The sequence below is a fragment of the Cetorhinus maximus genome, chromosome 6, assembly GCF_964194155.1.
Source record: "Cetorhinus maximus chromosome 6, sCetMax3.hap1.1, whole genome shotgun sequence".
Taxonomy (NCBI): domain Eukaryota; kingdom Metazoa; phylum Chordata; class Chondrichthyes; order Lamniformes; family Cetorhinidae; genus Cetorhinus; species Cetorhinus maximus.
Genome location: NC_135884.1, coordinates 92,911,030 through 92,932,026, shown reverse-complemented (window position 1 = coordinate 92,932,026; position 20,997 = coordinate 92,911,030). Strand labels below are relative to the sequence as shown.

Sequence of the window (20,997 nt, the reverse complement as noted above, 5' to 3'; positions counted from 1 at the left end):
GGGCCTAGGCAGATGAAGGAACAACTCAAAATCGGGAATGCTCGAGGCCAGAATTTGCAGATTGCTGGGAATTGTAGCTCTAGGGAGGGGGAAGCCAATGACTCAATTCGTAAACAAAGATGAGAATTTTAAATTGGATACATGCTTGACAGTGAGTGCAGATCTTGGGGATATGGGTAAATTGGACTTGGTGTGAGTTAGCACATGGACAAGAGTTTTGAATGACTCCAAGTTTGCTGAGGTTAGATGTTTGGAGACTGATCAGAAATGCATTGATTAATCAAGTCAAGAGGAAATGCAGGCATGGATTGCATAGAATATGTGTAAAGTTCCTCTCCAAGCCACACACCATCCTGACTTGGAAATATATTGCCATTCCTTCAATGTTGCTGGGTCAAAATCCTGGAACTCCCTCCTCAACAGCACTGTGGGTGTACCTACATCACATGAACTGCAGGAATTCAAGAAGGCAGCTCACCGCCACCACCTTGAGGGTAATTAGGGATGGGCAACAAATGCTGGCCTAGCCAGTGACACCCACATCCCCTGAATAAATTTTTTTTGAAAAATGGTACAAACAGGCTATTTGGTCCAAACAGTCCATGCTGGTTTTAAGCTCCACTTGAGCCACCTCCCATCTTTTTTCATCTAAGGCTACCATCAGAACATCTGTTGCTTTCTCCCTCAAATGCTGGAGTTCCACATTCTTACCAGTCTTTGGGTAAAGAAGTTTCTTCTGAATTTCTTATTGGATTTCTTGGTGACTGTCTAACATTGGTCTCTAGTTAAGCTCTTCCCAGAGGAAGAGGAAACATTGTCTCTGTATCCACTCCATCAAAAGTTTTCATAATTTTAAAGATGTATATTAAGTCACCCCCTCAGCTGCCTTTATTCGAGAGAAGAAACCCAGTCCGTTAATCCTTTCCTGATATGTATGTATGTATAATCATGTATGGTATCATCCTTGTAAATCTTCTCTACAACTTCTTCAATGCCTCTATATCCTTTTCATAATATGACGATCAGAACTGTACACAGTACCCTGTGTGGTCTAACCAAGGCTCAATACAGGTTACTATAACTTGCCTACTTCAATTCTGTCCCTCCAGAAATAAATTATAGTGCTTGGGTTACTTTTTTTATTGTATTGCTAAGGATGGGGATGATATGGCTTTTGTTTTTTAAATAAGCCTTTGGTTCTTTTGTCAGTCACCTAAAATCCTGGTTTCTGACCCTTATGTCTGTGGAAACATTTTTTCCTTATGTACTCTTAAAACCATTCATGATTTTGAACAACTCTTATCAAATCTTTTCTTAACCTTCCCTGCTCTAAGAAAATCTCAGCTTCTCCAGTCTTGTTTGCATATTGAAGTCCCTCACCTCTAGTACCATTTTTCTAAGTCTTGACATCCTTCCTAAACTCTGATGCCTGGAATTGGGCAGAGTACTCCACATGAAACCTAACCAGTGTTTCACAAAGACTAGCATAACAATTTCTTGAGTACTTGAGGACTCGAAACGTCAACTCTTTTCTTCTCTGCCGATGCTGCCAGACCTGCTGAGTTTTTCCAGGTAATTTTGTTTTTGTTTTGGATTTCCAGCATCCGCAGTAGTTTTTTGTTTTTATAACAATTTCTTGCTTGCTTTAGTACTCTCTCCCTCCATTAATAATGTGGAGGATCCCATTTTTTAAAACATCCTTCTGAACTTGTCCTGCCATCTTCAAAGCTTTGTGTACGCATATCCCCTGGTGTGTCCCTCCCTGTACTCCTAAAGTTGTACTATTTTAGTTCATTCTTCATCTGAGGAACACCATATCTCTCTTCTGTGTTAAGTTTCGTGAATTTGGAGTGCATGTATGTAAATACATGTTATGGGGTAAGTAATCTTAGTGAGCTGCAGGCACAAGTCACCACATGGGATGATGAAACACTGACAATAAGAGACCTGGCTCAAAGAACAGGGGGATTGTAACTCTATTGCTATCTACAAGGTATTCGGGAAAGATTGGGAAGGGCAAAAGAGGAGGTGGTGGCAAAGAAACTTATAGCACAGGAGAGCAATGTTGTAGTTGAGGATTTAAAGACCAAATCTATTTGGTTAGAATGAAGGAACAATGCTGGAGCTATTATGCTACTGTGTGTATGTTATAGCCCCCAAATAGTGGAAAGGTGATAGAGGAGCAAGTTTGCAGGCAAATTACAGAAAGGGACAAGAACTACATAGTTGTGATGGACTTCAGTTGTCTTAACATAGACTGGGATAATAGGGTGAAGGCTGCTGTAGGAGAAGAATTCCTGAAACATGTGAAAGAAAACTTTCTTGATCATTGTGTCTCCAGCCCAAGAAGGATGGAAGCAGTGCTGGATCTAGTTACGAGGAATGAAGTGAGGCAGATGGGGGCATGCTTCAGTGGATCAGCATTCTGGAACAGTGATCGTAATATCAAGTTTAGAATAGTTCTGGAAAAAGATGAGGTATAATTAAGCAAAAAATATTAACGGGAAAGGCTAACATGAGTTGTAAAGGGAGGTACTCCAGGTAGGTTGGAATCAAAGATTGATAGGCAAAACAGTAATTGAACCATAGAAAACCTTCAGAGGAGATGGTTTGGGTACAGAATAGACCAATTCCCTTGATGGGAAAAGGCAAGCCACCTAAAGCTGGAGCTCCCTGGATGACTAAAGATAGAGGACTATAAGACAGAAAAAGAAAGCTTATGATAATTCTAAAGTTCATATTACCATAGAGAACTAAGTTGAATATAGACATAAGAGATCGAGAAAAAGGAATAAGGGGTTAAAGTATGAGAATAGATTAGCAGCTGACATAAGTGAACCCAGTATTCTCTTATAAACAAGTGCAAGGGTGGAGTCAATCAGGGACCAAAAAGGCAGAGGTAATGAATGAATACTTTGCATCTGACTTAACCAGAGAACAGGATGCTGCCAATTTAATAAAGGAGCCGGCTGTAGCAATATTGGATAGGATACAAATATATAAACCTAGAAGGTTGGTAGTCTTCAAAGTAGAAAAATAACCCAGTCCAGCTGGGGTGCCTCCTAAGCTAACTGAGTTGTCCTTTCAGGGAGCTGGCATGGTCACGGTGGGCCGAATGGCCTGTTTGTGTTCTGGAACCGTTTTACAATTCCCAGATACTGAGAAAAGTAAGGGCAGAAATAAGAGGCTCTGTCTGACTGTAATCTTCCAACCCTGCTTGGCTATGAGGGTGGCACCAGAGTGCTGTAGAATTGCAAATATTACACTCCTGTAAAGAGAGGGATAAATCCAGCAACTGCAAGCCAACCAGCCTGATGTCAGTGGTAGAGAAATTTTGAGATGATCTGGGAGATCACAAGTTCTGGGCCTATGGATTTTTTAGCCAAGGGACAGTGGGCAAAACAGATACAAAATTGGCCAAGTGCCAGAAAACAAAGTAATGGGGAGCAGTTGTTTTTCAGACTGTAGGAAAGTATATAGTGGTATTCCCCAAGGGTCAGTTTTAGGGCTACTGCTGTTTTTGATGTATATTAATAACCTGGACTTGGGTATATAGGACATAATTTAAAAGTTTTCAGGTGACACAAAACATTGGAAATGTAGTTAACAATGAGGAGGATAGTCACAGACTAGTGAACTCAAGGACAAACTAGTTAAAGGCAAGCTCAGGACTTGTATGCCAAAAGCACTTCTTGATTCTGTTAATACCTAGAATGACCTTTTGGATTATCTAGGGAAGACAAAAGCTTGAAATCATGAGTAATATTTAGCAGCTGTGATATTGGGACTCATAGGTTTATGTGCAAGGACAAACCAAATGAGCAACCAAAATCCTTTCCCATCTAGTACTTAGCTTTGTAAAATGGAGTGATAACACACAATCCAAAAAAGTCCTGAGATTGTTTTCCTTTTAAAATGTGGTTTCTAATTTACTTCAGGTGGTAAACAACCAGAAATATAAAAATATAAAAAAACAACGGTTACACTATCTTTTTTAATTCATTCATGGGATGTGGGCTTCGCTGGCTGGGCCAGCATTTATTGTCCATCCCTAGTTGCCCCAGAGAAGATGGTGATAAGCTGCTGCTTTGAACTGCTGCAGTCTGTGGTGTGCAGGTACACCCACAGTGCTGTTAGGGAGGGAGTTCCAGGATTTTGACCCGGTGACAGTGAAGGAACAGTGATATATTTCCAAGCCAGGATGGTGAGTGATTTGGGGAAGTTCCAGGTGGTGGTGTTCCCATCTGTCTGCTGCCTTCGCCCTTCTAGATGGTAATGGTCGTGGGTTTGGAAGGTGCTGTCTAAGGAGCCTTGGTGAATTCCTGCAGTGCATCTTGTAGATGTTACACACTGCTGCAACTGTCCGTCAGTGGTGGAGGGAATGAATGGCACCACATCCACAAACAATCAAGTGGGCTGCTTTGACCTGGATGGTGTCAAGCTTGAGTGTTGTGGGAGCTGCACTCATCCAGGCAAGTGGGGAGTATTCCATCACACACCTGACTTGTGCCTTGTAGATGGTGGTCAAGTTTTGGGGAGTCAGGATGTGAGTTACTTGGCACAGGATTCCTAGCCCCTGACCTCTTGTAGCCACAGTAACCAACTTTTTATGGTATGGGAGAATGGATCAGATTTCAGCCTCCTTAAAATGTGATGCTGCCTTATCTTCCAAGAATTCTACTAAAATCAGGAGAATTTATAGGCGGTAATGAAATGTTCTTATAACAATCAGTAATTCTTGGGCATGTAATGTGATTGTCTCAAAGAAATTTATTGTAGCTTTTAATTCCCCATTATATAAAATTGCTTGCTGCAGCTGCAACTTCTTTCATGGTCTGTGAATTACTACTTAGAACCAGCAACTATCATCAGTCCTTAACTTTTAATTCAGTATCTTGTTCTTAACATGTAGGTGTGCCTGAAGGCTCCCATGATTCTTAATGGAGTTTGTGTGATCTGGAAGGGTTGGATCGACCTCCAGCGACTTGATGGCATGGGATGTCTGGAGTTTGATGAAGATCGTGCACAGGTAAGCAAGAAAATGGGCAATGCATTCTTTTACTTTAAAATTGTATCATGTTCACTAGTAGCTCCTATCTGAAAGATGTATGCGTATATTTTTGTTCATTGTTGACTGCATGTAGAAGTCTCTTGTTATAGCACTCTGCTGTTCTGGCCCATGAGCACCAAGTTGGTATTCTACTAAGTTAACACCACAAATGAATTGAGTTTAAAAACAAGTGTTGGTATAACCATTCTGTCTTTTTAAATTCATTTATAAATTGGTTTGAGTTGTAAATAATTTTGCATAATGAAAGTTACTTGTTGGTCTGTTAACCTGCTAGTATACTGTGCTACAGATAGTAGGAATAGAATTTGGCCTTTGATTCCTTGTTTCGTGAATTCCTCTTCAGTTTAGCCACAATAGCTTCATGAGTCTTTCACTGACACTTTTAGGCACTGTTTGTGATGCCAAAATGGCAGAAATATAGTCTGCAACCTGCCATTGGCTGTGCCAACATGTCAGAACTTATTTCCAAGTGCTTATAACAGTCTTGAAAAAGACTTTCAATTGACTTTCACCCATTCAGTACTAGATTTGTTTTTAGAAATATTCAAGTTTATCTAGCGAGTCAGCCACTCAGACTGATCAAGGTTCCATGTTCAATTTCCAGTCTTTGCTGAATTAACTGGCTCAACTGGGCAAAGGTGCTGCAGTTTTACAGACATTGGGTGAGAACATGATCAGGTCACCTTCCTGCACTTGGAAGAGTTTGCTGTCATGGCTCACATGAATAATTGGCACCTGGGTAGTGTATGAAAAGGTGTCTGCTATACATGGAACTGTATCCTAGAAAAGATTTTGATGTCTTCACGAATAGAAGGAAAAAATTGAATAGTGATGAGAAATAAGGCATTCTATTCTGGTAATAGCTTTAGCATTGCATTACAAAGAAGTATGCATGATGAGAGTGCACTTGAATCCACATTTATAGCATATTAAACACTTGGTACAACATATTGAAATGTAGTATGCATTATGAACACAAAGGGCTTGCCTGTTGTCTGGTTTATGGGAGACTTATTTAAGTTGCACCGAATCATAGGCAATTGAGCTCTTAAACAATATTTGTATAAGTTTTGGGCATATCCCTTCAACCTTTTGTTTTTAGTTCTTGCCAGATGTATGGTTTCTCCCTCCTTTCTTCCCCCCCACCCCCGAACTTCTGTGGGACCCTTCGATTTTGTGAAGTGCTGCGGCACATCTTTCTACTTTAAATGTACTGTATAAAGGGCTCAAATCTTTTAACTGCCTTTGGATCTAACAGAGCTGCGTCTTTGCAGTTGGAATCTGTTCTCCATATTGGATTTGAAGGAATGGCCCTGTGGGTGACTTCCTAAAGTAGTTGCATCAAGATATGAGGTTAACATCTGTAACTTAACATTTCTATTTTGGCACCAGCATGTCCTGCACTGTACCGATGACTCAGCAAATCAAAGATTCCAGAAGATAATTTGTTGTCTTGTTTGGTATCTGTGATGCTGACTCACTACATGAAATTGGGTGAATAGCTGTTCAAATGAAGGAGAAGCTAAGATGAAGTCCCCTTCCTATGTGGATTCATAAGTAACTGTGTACGGGGAACCTGATGCTTTGGGCAGAAAGACAATTTCCTCGTACCTGTGACTCTAGTCAAGCAATGAGTTACTGATGTGCTGTTATCATGGTGAAAATGTTAAGGAATTTTGGCTCACTGATTTGAATAATGTTATACCTGGTGCTATGGCATGTTCATAAACTATCCAGTTGGCCATCTATGGCTTATTTGTTCTGTTCTTCAGTTCTTGGCTGGAATGGATTACAGTGCTTTAAGATTTCAGGTGATGATGAAAGATGCCATACAAATGCGAGTATTTTTCATTTGTGTACTTTTAATGGGTATCTTATCATGCCTTTTATAGTTTCAGGATGATTTAAATCTGAAATACTTATCTTCCAAGCAGCTTGGCCCACCCTGTATGGCCTTTCTTTCAATTCATGCTGTATTCCAAGAGCCATAGTACAGTCAGATCTGGGTGCAACTGCTTTATGCAGAAACCTTGAAGTCAGCAAATAGTCCATCAGCTACTGCCACACAACTCCCTGTAGAATTTTGCATCTTGAAAACACCTAATGCTTGTAAAATCATAGTAACATCCAGAAGAAATCAGCCAGTAAGTAACTTGTAAGTAGTGGATGATCCCTTTAAATAGTGCTGATGCAAGGTCCCTCCTGCTGCTGAATGTGTTCTATTATGTGAGGTTAAAAGAGGGTGTTTTCTGGAGTGTTGAGCTCCAAAGTAACAATGTTGGCATCCAATAAGCATTGCATGCTAACTGCACACCCACTATTACCTGCACCAGCATAGCTTGTATGATTGAGCCACTCTGCCATTTTGGAGCTCTGAGGGCACTTGTACCCAAAAGCCGAGTGCTAAGAGTCCAATTTCAAGCTCTGTACATTTGCTTTTAGGAAACTTTTATAGAATTGTCATTTATAGAATTATCACTGGTAAATATTTTGGACCAATAAAATTTGTCAGATACAGTGAAACTGTGGGCAGAGTAAGAACTGAATGCTGGGGACTTATTTTTATAGCAGAATATTGGAGTGTAACTCAGCAACTTTGGAAATTCGTTGTTTTCGCTAGTCGGCTACCATTACACTAGATTTGTGCTATGGAAATTGGAAGAGACAGAGGCAGAAGTCCTTAATATGTTGATTCTAATGACTTTCATTGATATTTTTCACTCAACAGGCTTTGTCAAATAGGAGATTTCATACACACTGATAACTGTGTTACAGAAGTGACAACTGAGTTGTCACTCCTGTAACAGTTATCATTCAGTGTGTATGAAATCTCCTATTTGACCAAACATGTTGAGTGAACCTTAGAATATAATCTCCTGAGATTCAGCTGAAAATTCTTGAAGTCCTTACTAATTCTAATGACTCTGGCTATTTTATTCCAGCTTGCATTCAGTTACTTATTCTTTCCTTGTAGCAGGAGGATGCCTTGGCACGGCAGGCATTTGAGGATGCCCAACGGAGAGCCAGGGACTTTGAGGAGAGGGAAAGATCCCATCGAGACGACATGGAGGTGAGAGGTTAGGACACTTTTTGTGTTAGTTAGGGAGGGAAGGGATATTACTCTGCTATAGCATGTGATACTATTTATTTGTGTTCCAGAAAATCTTAAGTAAAAGTTTATTAGAAAGTAGTAGTGCTACAGAGGTTTCTAGGGAATTACTATACATTTGGGAAGCATGATTTCCTTCCAAGTTTAACATATCCTTTGTGGAGATGCAGTTATTCCTCATAGTCAGCAGTGATTTTATCTGGTCTTATCCTCCTAAAGAACTTGGGGTAAGGAGCTTTAGTTACAGAGATGGATTGGAGAAGGGGAGGTTGAGAGGAGATTGGATCGAGTTATACATAATCATAAGGTGCCCAAACAGAGTAAATAGGGAAAAACTGTTCCCGTTGAAGGATCAAGAAGGCAGGGCAGTGGCCTAGGTGAATTGCTCCTTTTTAAGGGCCAGCATTAACATGGAGAACCAAATGGCTGCCTCCTGTGCTGTAACTTGTGATTCTGTGCAGTGAAAAATGTCAGTCCTTAGAAATTGTAAACAAAAACCATGTCGGAAATAATCAGGTCTGACAGCATCTGTGGAGAGATCTGCTTGGAGTTCTGATAAGTCATTATCCTGAAGCACTAACTCTGTTCTCCAGATATTGTCATACCTGCTGATCATTTCTAGTATTTTCTGTTTTCATTTTATTTCCAGTACCTTAATTATTTTGCTTTTGTACTACTGAGAAATTGTAACACTGGCTGTGTCCATTATAGTAATTCCCAGGTTATGGCTGGGTAAGGTCCCTTTTACTCCTAAAGCAAATTTTAAACCCAGCCTCCTCCAGAATGACCCACTATTACACTAGTGCATCACTTTCATTTTCTGCTGGTGTAAAAAAAGCATCTCTAAATAAGTGCTAAGGAATCATCAGTTTTCTGTTTTGGATTTACACCCATTATAAACTGGATTAAAACTCATATCTTCGTAAGTGACTTAAATCCAGCCCAGATAAGAAGGGATTCGATCCACGTGGTCTTAGTTCTTTACTGTTTTATTCAAATTAAAATGAGATGTAAAACATTTCTGTCCTATGTAAGCTGCAGCCTGACGGCTTGATTTTAAATGCATAGTCATGAAAATGATACGTAATTCACAACATTGGTTCTTCTAATGGGAATTGTAAAGCAAAATACCTCTCCAGCCAATTCTAGTACTCCAGTTGTGGTAGCAGCTCACCTGCACTTGTTCTTTTTGGTGCTTTGTATGTCTGGTTTGGAGCTCAAATTCCTGTTGAACCGGAGTCTTTTTTGCACTCCTACGAACACCCAGCTGGGTGGGACAGTTGGGCTGTTCAGTGCATAAATGATAAACTTAGCAACTGATCTATTTTTTAAATAAAGATGAATGTCAATATTTAAGGCATATTAAAATAAACTTTAAACTAACCCAGCTGTGCTTGATCTGTTGGTGCTCTGTAAGCAATCCAGCATTATACAGTGGCTGTGCTTTTCCTGGCAGAACACACATTCCTCTGTTTTTTAAAGCTGTTTAAAGCAAAAAAAGTGTTTCCTTATTTGAAATGACTTTAATAGAGAACAGATTACAGTCCCTTCCTTTAGTAAAACAGAAATAACTATCATTACTCCACCCACCTGACCCACTACCCCCTACAGAGATTGCAGTTCCAGATTTCACAGCAAAATGCAGCTTGTATGTATTACTCCCTCTGTAAATAAAGTTATAGTCAAGGTACAGGAGGGGCTATTGATGTATAATATTATACATCTTTGTTCTCCCTCCTTTCCCTCACCCCTTTCCTTCTCGTGCATCCTTTGCCTTCTGCTCTTCCTCGCAACCGCTATATCTGTATTTATGTATGTCTGTCTCTTGTGTGCATACTGATCCTGCTCGTTGTGTTGCATTTCATTGCTGAGCATGCTTCCTCCCGCTCCTGTCTTATTTGCATGCTGCCTCAGCTTGAAAGATCAATTCAGTAAGTTATGCACAAGAACTCGCTAACAGACATGCATATTTTTTCAACGGTCGTAACTATCACAATGTGGGTCTGTATATGTCTTGAACTGCATTTGAATTTTGTGCTACTGCCTTGGTGTAAAGTGCATCCAATCTAATGGAACAGTGCAAACTGGATATTTGAGTAGGAGGAGAACTTGACAGTTTTATGTCATGGGTGGAAGCAGCCCTAATCAAAAATAACCCCACTCACTTGCTGATTATGACCTCCAGTCTAATATTGTTAGTTGCATATTTCACTCATGTTGTGATTTATCAGTTTTAGTCCATTTTTAAAAAAAGTCTTCCATTTATGGCACCTTACCATATTGCTCATATCAAAATGCTCTTATGTATTGCATTACTTTGAAAAGCGCTTTGCTATGTAGGAAGTTGTGGAAAATTATTTTGAACACGGCAAGATCTCACAAGTTGACTGAGGTAAATGACCACTTGAATCTGATTTGTAATAGCTTTGAGGAAGTGTTGGACAGGATACCAGGAAAACTCTCACCTCTCCTCTCTTTGTTTTGTTTCTTTTTAAACCAACTGATCCCTGACAATGTAGCCCTTGCAGAAGCGTATTTCATTTTCAGTGTAGATTGTGCTGAAGCCTCAGACATCTTTTTGCCTAGTTTTATCTGCCTGGATATAAATGGATAGTATGTGGACAGAAGGGGAGAGAAACTGGCTTTTAAACAGTATATTGAGTTAATAGATTTAGCTCATGAACATGGGTGTTGGCGGTGCTTGAACTCTACAGTTTGTGTTGAAGGCACTTCCACAATGCTGTTGGATAGAGTGTTCCAGAATTTTGACCTAGTGACAATGAAGGAATGACAATCGAATGATGTGTTGTGTGACTTGGAGGAGAACTTGGAAGTTATGATGTTCTTGTGCACTTGTGCTGCTTGTTTGTTGGTTTGGGAGCTGCTGACTTTAAGCTTTGTCTTGCTGCATTGGAAACATAGGAACAGAAGTAACCGAGCCTTCTCCGGCAATCTGTACCTTGACTCCATCCACCTGGCTTGGCTCCATATCCTTTTCTATATTGGCTAACAAAAACTATTGATTTTTAGATTTAAAATTAACTGAGCAAGCATCCACTGCTTTTTATGGGAGAGAACTGCACACTTCTCCAACCTTTAAGAATTGTTTCCTAACTTTCCTGGCTGGCTGTTTTTAAGGTTGTTTCCTTGTCCTAAACTTCCCACCATTGGAAAAGGTTTCTCTTTATCTACCCTATCAATTCCTTTCAAAATTCTAAAAACCTCAATCAAATCACCTCTTAATCTTCTATATTCCAACAATTACAAGCTTAGTGTATATAATCTCTCATAATCTAACCCTTGGAGAGCTTGTAACATTCTGGTGAAGCTGTGCTACACTACTGCCACTGTCATTATCCTTTCTATAGTGTGATGGTACTCAGAACTATACACAGTACTCCAAATGTGATCTAACCAGGGCTTTGTATAGCTTTAACAAAGCTATACAAACCCTTGAGATAAAAGCAAAAAACTGCGGATGCTGGAAAACCGAAACAAAACCAAAAATACCTGGAAAAACTCAGCAGGTCTGACGGCATCTGCAGAGAGGAACACAGTTAACGTTTCGAGTCCGCATGACTCTTCAACAGAACTAAGGAAAAATAGAAAAGAGGTGAAATATAAGCTGGTTTGGGAGGTGGGGGGGAGACAGGTAGAGCTGGATAGAGGGCCAGTGATAGGTGGCGATTGCCAAAAGATGTCATAGACAAAAGGACAGAGGTGTTGACGTTGGTGATATTAGCTAAGAAATGTGCTAATGGTGACATTAAGGGTAGAAAGCAGGACAAGCAAGGGACAGATAGCCCGGGTGGGGTGGGGGGAAGGGATCAAAATAGGCTAAAAGGTAGAGATAAAACAATGGCTGGAAATACATTTGAAAATAATGGAAATAGGTGGGAAAAGAAAAATATATATAAATTATTGGGAAAAGGGGGTGGGGATGGAGGAGAGAGTTCATGATCGAAAATTGTTGAACTCAATATTCAGTCCGGAAGGCTGTAAAGTGCCTAGTCGGAAGATGAGGTGCTGTTCCTCCAGTTTGTGTTGAGCTTCACTGGAACATTGCAGCAGGCCAAGGATGGACATGTGGGCATGAGAGCAGGATGGTGTGTTGAAGTGGCAAGTGACAGGGAGGTCTGGGTCATGCTTGCAGACAGACCGAAGGTGTTCCGACAAACCCCTTTTGTATTTGCCCTGTAATAATAAAGGCAGACATTCCATTAGCCTTTTGGTTTTTGTACCTGATGACTACATTTTAGTGATTTGTGTCAATGCACCCTTAAATCTGGTATTTCTACTGCTTCTAGCTTTCCACCATTTAATAATACAAGAATAGCTTATTTTAATTAGTAGATACATTCCTGGAAACCACTAGTTATACTACTTGTATCAAAGCAAATTTTCACGTTTAAATATGTATATTATCAGAAGATGAGTTCCTAACCAAGATTTTTTGGCACCAATATGTAAAATATTCATGTTAGTTTGTTTTCATCCTTTGACCAGGTTGCTTGTGTGAATTTTTGTTACCGCTTTCAGATATTGTAAATCAGTGTTCATATTTTGTTCAAGGGTTATTCCTGGGAATGCTATAACACACACCATTGGGATATTAGGACAGTGATCTGCGTCTATGATTTTTCTGAAGCAAGGTTCACCAGTTCTGCACGAGCCAGACAGCTTTTCGGGCTGGTCCCTCTTCCTCCCACAGAGGCAGCGACTGCTGTCGGGATGGTGGAGGCACTAGTCAGTGCATTTTTGTCATGATGCTCTGCTTTGCCATGGTGCTGGTGGCTGTCAGGCACTTGGGTAAGCCCTGGGGTTCAGGGGTGAGCTGATGGTGTTTGGGGTCGGAGCTGCCAGGCTCCTGGTCAACCTCCTGTGGCAAGTGAGAGTACGGATGGCTGTGGGCTTCTGCTCCACTGCAACTACCACTGATTGTAGAACATGCAGAGCCTTCAGTGCAAGTCCAGCCAAATAAAAATGGCTGTTGACAGGAGGAACGGAGGCTGGTGGTCTAGTAGAGAATGGAGAAACATTTATCGTTTCACCCTGCTGGTGATTGTGCTGATGGTTACATAGTAAGTTTTTCAGCTGATTTCCAACAATTTATAATGGGGTAGGTAGTATTTACGGTGAATAAATGGGTAGCAATCTTTAAACTACTTGATAACCAAGTACACTATTTAAGACTACTTAAAACAGGGTATGGGTGTACTCATGTTGGTACAAGATAGATGACCTGACACAATTGAAATCATCTGCCATTGCTTGGTTCATTCACTTATTCTGTCTGTATCTGTTAATTTTATACTTCCATCTACACTACTTACTATACCACCAGTCTTTGTGTCATTATCAAACTTGGATTTATGGATTGCTTATGTTATCTTAAGTCACTAAATATAGTGAATAGTTGAGTCCAGCACAGATTCTTTAGGAAGTATCTTCAGTCGTATATTTCTTTCAATGCATATATGTAGCCTGTCTTCCAATGCCACATCACCAGGTCAATAATTTTGTTTTCAATTCCAGGACCTTGAATTTCAGCTAAGAGTCTATATATGGAACCTTAAAGTGCCTTCTGGAACTTTATATACCCTACATCCATTGACATCCCCTGTCTACAACTTTAGTCATTTCCTTAAAGAATTCAGTTAGTTTCATGAAATATGACAGCTGTCTCTAATCAACTCAAATTTCTCAAAGTGCTCAAGTCATCCAGAGTGCATTTTTAATCTGGTGTTTAGGAGGCCAATCAATTGACTGGCCAGCCCTGGTTGGTGTTCAACTTCTTGAACTTCTAGCTACACTCCTCCAGATGAGTAGAGAGTATTCCATCACTCTCTAATGTGCCTTGTAGGTGGTTGAGGTTTTGGTGAATCAAGAGGTGAACCACTCAGCATAGCATATCCAGCTTCAGGCTTGCTTTAGACCTGGGCATTTATGTGGCTGATCCAGTAGGGTTTCTGGCCATCAATAATCCTAAAGATGCTGAGGGGGTTGGGAGGGATGGTGAGGATTTAATTATAAGAATTACTATTGTATCATGGGGAAGTGGTTAAGCCTCTTATTGATTGTCATTGCCTGACATCTGTGTGGCTTGAACATGTGCCACTTACCAGCTGAAGCCTGGTTGCTGATCAATTCTTGGTGCATGTGAGCATGGATTGCTTCATTATCTAAGGAGTTGCAACTGGATTGAGCATTGTACAATCATCAGTGAAACAGCCCTATTTCTGACATTATGATAAACAGAGGGCCATTGCAGCAGGTAAAGATATTTGTACCTAGATTGCTGAGAAGAGGACCCCTGCAGCAAATATCCTGGGGGCTGAGATGTTTAGTGTCCGAGGAAAATTGTGCCAGGTTGACTCTGACCACTGGAGTCTTTCCCTCCCCTGATCCCATTAACTTCAGTTTTACTAGGGCTCCTTGGTGCTAATGGAATGACAACCTTTATAACTAGAGAGCAAATACAAAGGGGATGAAGTATTGCTACTGCTTTGATGCGAAGAGCAGTCACGCTCACCTCAACTCTGGAATTCAGCTCTTGTGTCTATGAATGGATCAAGGCTGCAATAATGTCTTGGTGCTAAGTGGTGCTGATTGAACCCAAATAGAGCATTGATGAGCAGGGGAGGCGATGGAGTAGTGGTATTGTCATTGGACTAGTAATCCAGAGACCCAGGTCAATGCTCTGGGGACCCAGGTTCGAATCCCGTCACAGCAGATGGTGGAATTTGAATTCATTGTTGATTGTTGTAAAAACCCATCACTGGTTCACTAATGTCCTTTAGGGAAGGGAATCTGTTGTCCTTACCTTGTCTGGCCTACACGCAATGTGGTTGACAATGTGGGTCTGTGGCAGGTGGTGAGGGAAAAACATACTTGACCTCATCCTTACCAACCTGCTTGCCGCAGGTGCATCTGTCCATGACCGTATCAGTAGGAGTGACCACTGCAGTCATTGTGGAGACGAAGTCCTGCCTTCGCATTGAGGATACCCTCCATTGTGTTGTGTGGCACTACTACTATGCTAAATGGGATAGATTTCAAACAGATCTAGCAACTCAAGACTGGGCATCCATGAGGCATTGTGGGCCATAAGCAGCAGCAGAATTGTACTTGACCTTATGGCCTGGCATATTCCCCCACTTTACCATTACCATCAAGCCAGGGGATCAACCCTGGTTCAATGAAGAATGCAGGAGGGCACGCCAGGAGCAGCACCAGGCATACCTAAAAATGAGGTGTTAACCTGGTGAAGCTATAAACACACTACTTGTGTGCCAAATAGCATAAGCAGCAAGTGATGGACAGGGCCAAGCGATCCCACAACCAACGGATCAGATCTAAGCTCTGCAGTCCTGCCACATTCAGTCATGAATGGTAGTAGACAACTTAAACAACTCACTGGAGGAGGAGGCTCCACAAATATCCCCATCCTCAATGATGGAGGAGCCCAGCACATCAATTCAAAAGATAAGGCTGAAGCATTTGCAACAATCTTAAGCCAGAAGTGCCAAGTGGATGATCATCTCGGCCTCCTCCAGAGGTCCCCAGCATCAGATGCCAGTTTTCAGCCAATTCGAATCACTTCATATATCAAGAAATGGCTGAAGGCACTGGATACTGCAAAAGTTATGGGCCCTGGCAATAGTACTGAAGACTTGTGCTCCAGAACTTGCTGTGCTCCTAGCCAAGCTGTTCCAGTACAGCTACAACACTGGCATCTACCTGGCTGTGGAAAATTGCCCAAGTATGTCCTGTACACACAAAGCAGGACAAATCCAACCCGGCCAATTACCACCCCATCGGTCTACTCTCGATCATCAGTAAAGTAATGGAAGGTGCCATCAAGTGGCACTTGTTTAGTAATAACCTGCTCACTGCTCAGTTTGGGCTCCGCCAGGCCCACTCAGCTCCTGACCTCAATACAGCCTTGGTTCAAATAGACAGAAGAGCTGAACTCCGAGGTGAGGTGAGAGTGACTGCCCTTGACATCAAGGCAGCATTTGACAGTGTGGCATCAAGGAGCCCCAGCAAAACTGGAATTTATGGGAATCGGGGACATCTCTCCGCTGGTTGGAGTCATACCTAGCACAAAGGAAGGTGTTTGTGGTTGTTGGAGGTTGGCCATCTCTGCTCCAGGACATTGCTGCAGGAGTTCTTCAGGGTAATGTCCTTGGTCCAACCATCTTCAGCTGCTTCATCAATGACCTTCCTTCCACCATAAGGTCAGAAGTGGGGATGTTTGCTGATTGCACTGTTCACCATTTGCGACAACTCAGATACTGAAGCAGTCCATGTCCAAATGCAGCAAGACCTGGACAATATCCAGGCTTGGGCTGACAAGTGGCAAGTAACATTCATGCCACACAAGTGTTAGGCAATGACCATCTCCAACAAGAGAGAATCCAACCATCGCCCCTTGATGGCATTACCATCACTGAATCCCCCACTATCAACATCCTTGAAGGGGTTACCATTGACCAGAAACAGAACTGGACTAGCCATATAAATACTGTGGCTACAAGACCAGGTCAGAGGCTAGGAATCATGTGGAAAATAACTCACCTGACTCCCCAAAGCCTGTCCACCATCTACAAGGCACAAGTCAGTGTCATGGAATACTCCCCACTTGCCTGGATGAGTGCAACTCCCACAGCACTGAAGAAGCTGGACACTGTCCAGGACAAAGCAGTCTGCTTGATTGGCACCACATCCACAAACATTTATTCCCTCCACCACTGACGGACAGTAGCAGCAGTGTGTAACATCTACAAGATGCACTGCAAGAATTCACCAAGGCTCCTTAGACAGCACCTTCCAAACCCACGACCACTGCCATCTAGAAGGATAAGGGCAGCAGATAGATGAGAACACCACCACCTGGAAGTTCCCCTCCAAGTCACTCACCATTCTGACTTGGAAATATATCGCCGTTCCTTCACTGTCATTGGGTTAAAATCCTGGAACTCCCTTCCTAACAGCACTGTGGGTGTACCGACGCCCCACACACTGCAGCTGTTCAAGATGGCAGCTCATCACTTTCTGAAGGGTAACTAGGGATGGGCAATAAATGCTGGCCCAGCCAGCGAAGCCCACATCTCGTGAATGAATTTTTAAAAAGGTTTCACTTTAAAGCACTGCTGATGTTTGAGAATAGGCTGATAGCATGCTAATTTACTGGTACAAAAGCAAAATACTGCAGATGCTGGAAATCTGAAATAGAACAAAATGCTGGAAATATTTAGATCAGGCAGCATCTGAAGTGTCATTGACCTGAAACATTAATTCTGTTTCTCTCCATAAAGACTGCCTGACTTGAGTATTTCTAGCATCCTTTTTTATTATTATTGGTAATTTGCTAGCTGGATGTCTTTTGTTTATTGTGGACAGAACATATTTGGGCGATCTTCCAAATTAACTAGATGGCTGTGTTGGAATAGTATGGCTAATTGTTGCACAAAGCTCTTCACTACAGCCAAGAAGTTGTTGGGGCCATAGTTTACCTGCACCCAGTACACTCAGTTCTTGATGTCGCAAGGAGTGAATCTGGTGGTGGGGACATTGGAGGCTGAGAAGGATCACCCACTCTCTACTTCTAGCTAAATATGGTTGCAAACACTTGGCCTTTTTTTGCACCTGTGCTGGATTCCATTTAGGATGTCCGGGGGAGGGGTGGGGGGCAGGGAGATATTCATCGAGCCGCCACTTCCTCCCATTAGTTGCTTAATTCCCTTGCAACTGCATGTGCAAAGCCTTCAGAGATTTGACTTGATAGTTGAGATTACTCTGCATTATTATTAGCCTGTTCTTTTACTGTGTAGCATGCATGTTGTCCTGTGTTGTAACTTCACCAGATTGACGCTGCATTTTCAGGTGTGCTGAGGTTCCTAGAGCAAGTCAGAGGATGTGTTCTGCAAGCTCTTCTATGCTAATGATTGAACCAGGATTGTTCACTGATTTGATGGTAATGAGATTACAGATTGTGGTGGAATGTAATTCTGCAATTGATGACCCACAGATTCTGAATCGCTGTTTTTGGGCTGATTGATCTATGTTTAATCTGTCAATTAGCGTAAGCCAATGGTGTTGGTTTTAGCACCATCCAGTGTTTCCACCAAGAATTGCACCTATGCATGCAGAATCTCTCTTCATAGGTTAATGTAGAAATTGTGGAACTGTGAAATAAGATGGACAGATATTCTTCCATTATCTTGGTAAACATTCTACATGCCACAGTTGTTGTCTTTGTTCTGTTTCAAATTTCCAGACTCAAGAAAAGATTTGGGATCTGCATAAATGCCTTGCAATCTTTGTATTCTAACTGAATGGGTTCTTGATGATTATTTTAGACTTTCTGCTTTAAGTAGACCAGGCTGGTTGACTTGCCTTCAGTGAAGCCTTTCAGTGGTAGCAAGTTGATGATTTAGCCAGACCATATTCCCCTTCTTTAACCCTTGCTTTCATTAAGCATTGTAGTTGGTAGATTCTATGCATTTGGACCTTCTGGGGTATATTACCTTACGAAAAAATACAAGTAAACACCAGCTGGTTTATTAGTCCTGTCCCATCTTGACATGATATAACTTTCATACACCATGCCAGGTTCCACCCTTCCCACAGTCATGCAATCAACAGACTGGTATTAGTGCACAGCAATTTAGTATTTCGAGAGATCTGCTTTCCTTTCCAGAAAAGAATTAACTCTAAAATGTAACTTATTCATGACGAGAGGTTTTTTCCCTTTTTAATTTGTGTGCAATATTGTTTCAAGTATAGATAGATGCACAGAATTGAAAGTTCTGCAGAATTTGGAAAAATGCATCCTTAGGGTCATTGTAAATTCAAGATCAAAATTGATTTAATTGCAAATTGATAGAACATGCAGTGCTCCAGCTGCCTTTAGCGAATGAGTGAGAGTAAAGAATTGCTGTTTGGAATGTTTGAAGGTCCAAAAGAATACAGGCTGATTGCTGTTAAATAAAACAAAGAAAATTCTGTTGAACCCAGCTGTAGATATTTAAAAAGTATTTGTGGCCTGTGCATAAAAATAAATTCATTGTAGTTGGGTGCTGTCAGTTTCTGGGAAAGGTAGAAGCAAATACTAAACATCAGTTAGTAGAGTGAACTAATTCAAGGAAATGATCGCCAACTCCAAGATGCAAAAGCAATCGATAATGTTAATATCAGAAGAAACCATTATTGTGTAATTTTGATACCACATCAGTTTTGAAACGAGGGGGAATCACTGACATCATCCTAAAGTAGTTCACACTCTTAGTGCAAGGATGGTTTTCATTTCAGTGCATCAATTAGGAGCTAGCTAAACATATTTGGTATGTAAATGAGAAGCCTTGTTACAATCTGCAGCTTGCAGTGCAGTTTAGTTAGACATTTGGCAGCAAAGGAGTCTTCGATTTATAGAGGATGTGAGGCCAGCTTATTGGAGTGACTAGTGAAACTGCACTTAAAGAAATGTGCACTTTAGACCTACACATTTGTCTGTATCAGATACATAAATAACATATATGGTGTGTCTCAGCAGTATTTACAGGAGTCAAAACAAGTATGTCCTTCAGTTCAAAAACAGAATTACCTGGAAAAACTCAGCAGGTCTGGCAGCATCGGCGGAGAAGAATACTTAACTTTATTCTTCTCCGCCGATGCTGCCAGACTTGCTGAGTTTTTCCAGGTAATTCTGTTTTTGTTTTGGATTTCCAGCATCCGCAGTTTTTTGTTTTTATGTCCTTCAGTTGGTAGGCCATGGGTTTGAATGGTGGGATGTTATGGCCAATGTGGTTGTACAGCAAGCCTTGGTGGCTACATGGAGTCAGGCAAAATTTGTGAAGGCAGGCTAAAATTGCAGCAACATGCCTGCAATGGTAAGCTTGGCCTGCTGCCAGGTTGTCTCCAGTGATCTCTTGCAAAAGGCTGGATCACTATGGGTAAGCTGAAGTGCAGCAGATTCTACCCATATTAAAGGGTAGAGAAATTCTGGCATCTGGATCATTTTTCCCAACTTGGATTTCTGTGCTGCTAGAATAAAAGGTACCTCTTGCAGTTCCTGGTGAGTAGAAACTCAGATCAGATACTTGCCCAGGAATGCACTTTGTTTTGGCTTATCACAATGATGGATTAATTAGTTCATCATCCCAAATATCTTTGAGGTGTCAGCTGTGGCTCAGTTCATAGCACCCTCGCCTTTGAATCAGAGGGTTGTGGGTTCATGTCCCACTCCCGGAAACCAAGAACTGTGATTGTACTCAAAAGAGTTGCAATCTGTGACTGTTGATAACTCGAAAGAGTATCCCAAATATCTTGTTCCATTGCAGCATTTTGCTGTTTAAAATCGTGTTCTATTCAATTTGCAGTGACAAAGTCTGGAAATCCCATTTATACATCAAATAAGGTGCTGAATCTGGAGTTAGTGAGTTTGACAGCTATTTCAGTCCTTTTCAAAAGAGAGCTAGACACTAATTAGCTGGAGTCCCTTGCAATTGACATTTCTAGAGACTTGATCTTGCATATGATAGGTTTAAGAAAAATCACTGAGCTTCATAGTCAAAATTGCCAAAAGGCTGCATTATGTTATAGCTTGAGAGGAAAGGTTAAGTTTGTTCTTAAAACTAGACCACTTTCTGTAAATTTACACAATCCTTAGCAGGAAAGCTTTATGTAAAAGTTAGCTGAAAGCCTTGTCTCATTGATTGGATAAACACTATCTCCCATAGAAGCTAAAGAAAAATTCATTAAGTTGCACTATTAGCAATACAGGTACTCAATGTCTAAGTAAGGGTTTTCTTGT

At 41.2% G+C, this 20,997-nt stretch overlaps 1 protein-coding gene across 4 annotated transcripts in view; it reads left to right on the top strand.

The window, feature by feature from the left end:
* The window catches only part of cbfb (core-binding factor subunit beta), a 102,068-nt gene that overhangs the window by 64,895 nt on the left and 16,176 nt on the right, over window positions 1-20,997 (top strand). For 2 of the 4 annotated variants that reach the window (XM_078544070.1, XM_078544068.1), the window contains exons 4-5: window positions 4,913-5,029; window positions 8,046-8,148. In XM_078544070.1, the coding sequence (XP_078400196.1) occupies window positions 4,913-5,029; window positions 8,046-8,148 (220 nt within the window). The remainder of the gene's footprint in view (window positions 1-4,912; window positions 5,030-8,045; window positions 8,149-20,997) is intronic. The other 2 variants (XM_078544069.1, XM_078544066.1) reach the window with 1 other exon arrangement.